Source organism: Aplysia californica, unplaced genomic scaffold, assembly GCF_000002075.1.
Source record: "Aplysia californica isolate F4 #8 unplaced genomic scaffold, AplCal3.0 scaffold01271, whole genome shotgun sequence".
Lineage (NCBI taxonomy): Eukaryota > Metazoa > Mollusca > Gastropoda > Aplysiida > Aplysiidae > Aplysia > Aplysia californica.
In genome coordinates, this window is record NW_004798541.1 from 9198 (window position 1) to 11007 (window position 1810).

The 1810-nt window shown below is 40.2% G+C and overlaps 1 protein-coding gene across 1 annotated transcript in view; it reads left to right on the forward strand.

Moving 5' to 3' along the window:
- Nucleotides 1-476: 476 nt before the first annotated feature.
- Nucleotides 477-1810, forward strand: part of LOC101853213 (ADP-ribosylation factor GTPase-activating protein 1) — a gene marked incomplete at its 5' end in the record, with an annotated part of 4185 nt that continues 2851 nt past the window's right edge. Inside the window, 1 exon segment of the mRNA XM_005112428.2 lies at nt 477-536. Within this exon segment, the coding sequence (XP_005112485.2) occupies nt 477-536 (60 nt within the window).

The window sequence follows — 1810 nt, forward strand, 5'->3', positions numbered from 1 at the left end:
AATGTTTAGGAGAACGCGTCCGCCATTAAATGAAAGGGCCGTGAAATGTCTTTCTGTTTCTTCTTTTTGTTTTTTCAGTATGTCTGATCCGTCCTCATTCTTCTCTTTTTCCAGCTCAGCATGGCCTTGAGTGCAGAAATATATATTCTTCAATAGATAATATGTCTTCTCCGCCTTATGTTAGTTTTTCCTACATGTTTTGCTCTTAAGATGTTCTTCCAACTCAATCTTTTTATCATCAAATTTTATTCTCTTCTCAATGTTCATCTTCAGATGTGGTTTTGTTGTTTTTTTCCCCCTTTTCTTCAAATTTTGGTTTCTTCAAGCGTCCTTTCTACTGATATTCATTTCTTGATATTATGTTGTGGTGTGATGGAAATTCCATTCTTCACAGGAATCCATGGAATGGGCGTACAACTATGTATATTATATTTGGCGAAAAATTAAATGTGTTCTCTTCTTTTGTGTTTCCTCAGGTAAAAGAAGGACATTTATTAAATGACGTTGGAAACTCAATGAGCGGATTTGCGTCAAAGGTGAGAAGACTTTGGTGGTCTGTATGTGTGCATTTGTGTGTATGTGTATGTTTGTGTGTGTGTATGTTTGTGTGTGTATGTGTGGCTGTGTGTGTATATCAATGTGTGTGTGTGTGTATATCAATGTGTGTGTGTGTGTGTGTGTGTGATGTGTGTGTGTGTCAAAGGTGAGATGGCCATATTTTGTCCACTCTCTTCTCTTCATATGTGTGTGTGTGTGTGTGTGTGTGTGTGTACACCGAAAGTGAGAGACGACAAAGGTACTTTATCCATCTCTTTATCGAGTATATTTGTGTGTGAGTGTGTTTGTGAGTGTGTTTCTGTGTTTGTTTATGAGTGTGTTTGTGTCTTTGTTTGTGAGTGTGTTTGTTTCTGTGTTTATGTGTGTTTGTTTTTTGAGTGTGTTTGTGTATTCTTCTGTGTTGAAGCTTGGATCGTCTGTGGAAGCTCTCGGGTTGTTTACGTTTTGTTTTGCCTGTTGACCAAACTTACAGGTCAGTGGGTGGTTGGCGGGTGCTCTGGTGTGGTTTGCTTTTCTTTCCAATGAAACATTGTCCCTATCTCTCCTCTTTCTTTTCTTTGTTTGTTACTCTCTTGTAACACCTCTAATGTTCGGCACTTATATGATCTTATTGTGTTACTAGTGCCGTAAAGCATTCCTATCAAACATGTATCGTCTTTATATCTTCCCTCCTTCTTTTTTGTGTTTGTTACTCCCTTATAACGCCTCTAGTCTTCGGCTCTTATATGACCTTATTGTGTTGCAAGTGCCGTAAAACTCTTACTCAAACTTAACTCTTAAATAACCTAATAGTGTTGATAGAGGCGTTAAACCCATACATACCAGTACCATTTCACCATTTTCAAGATGTATTACACAATGTGCTCTATTTGAGTCACTGCGCACGTTCCAAGGGGCGGAAAAGTTCAGGATGTTGGCGGGGATTTTTGCTGCCGGCTGGTGCCCCCGTTGTGCTGACAGCTGTTGGTAGTCTAATCAAGTGCAGGGGGTTGCAGGAAGGAAGGTCCTGCTTCTTTTCTTTCCCTCTCTACGGTTTTCTGTCCTCTGATTCATCATTTCCCTCTGACCTCAATTATAACCCCGTTCTGACCTATACAACGAGCGCTGTTCCGTCATTTGTTGGGTTTTTTTAAATTCTTAAATAAGGCAAAGGAGTCAAGATGCTGCTGTGACAAATGGCTTTTGTCATGGCCAGAGCACGAGACACAGGGCGGTGCTACTGACTGGAGTATCTCTAGGCCATTTCCAAAGG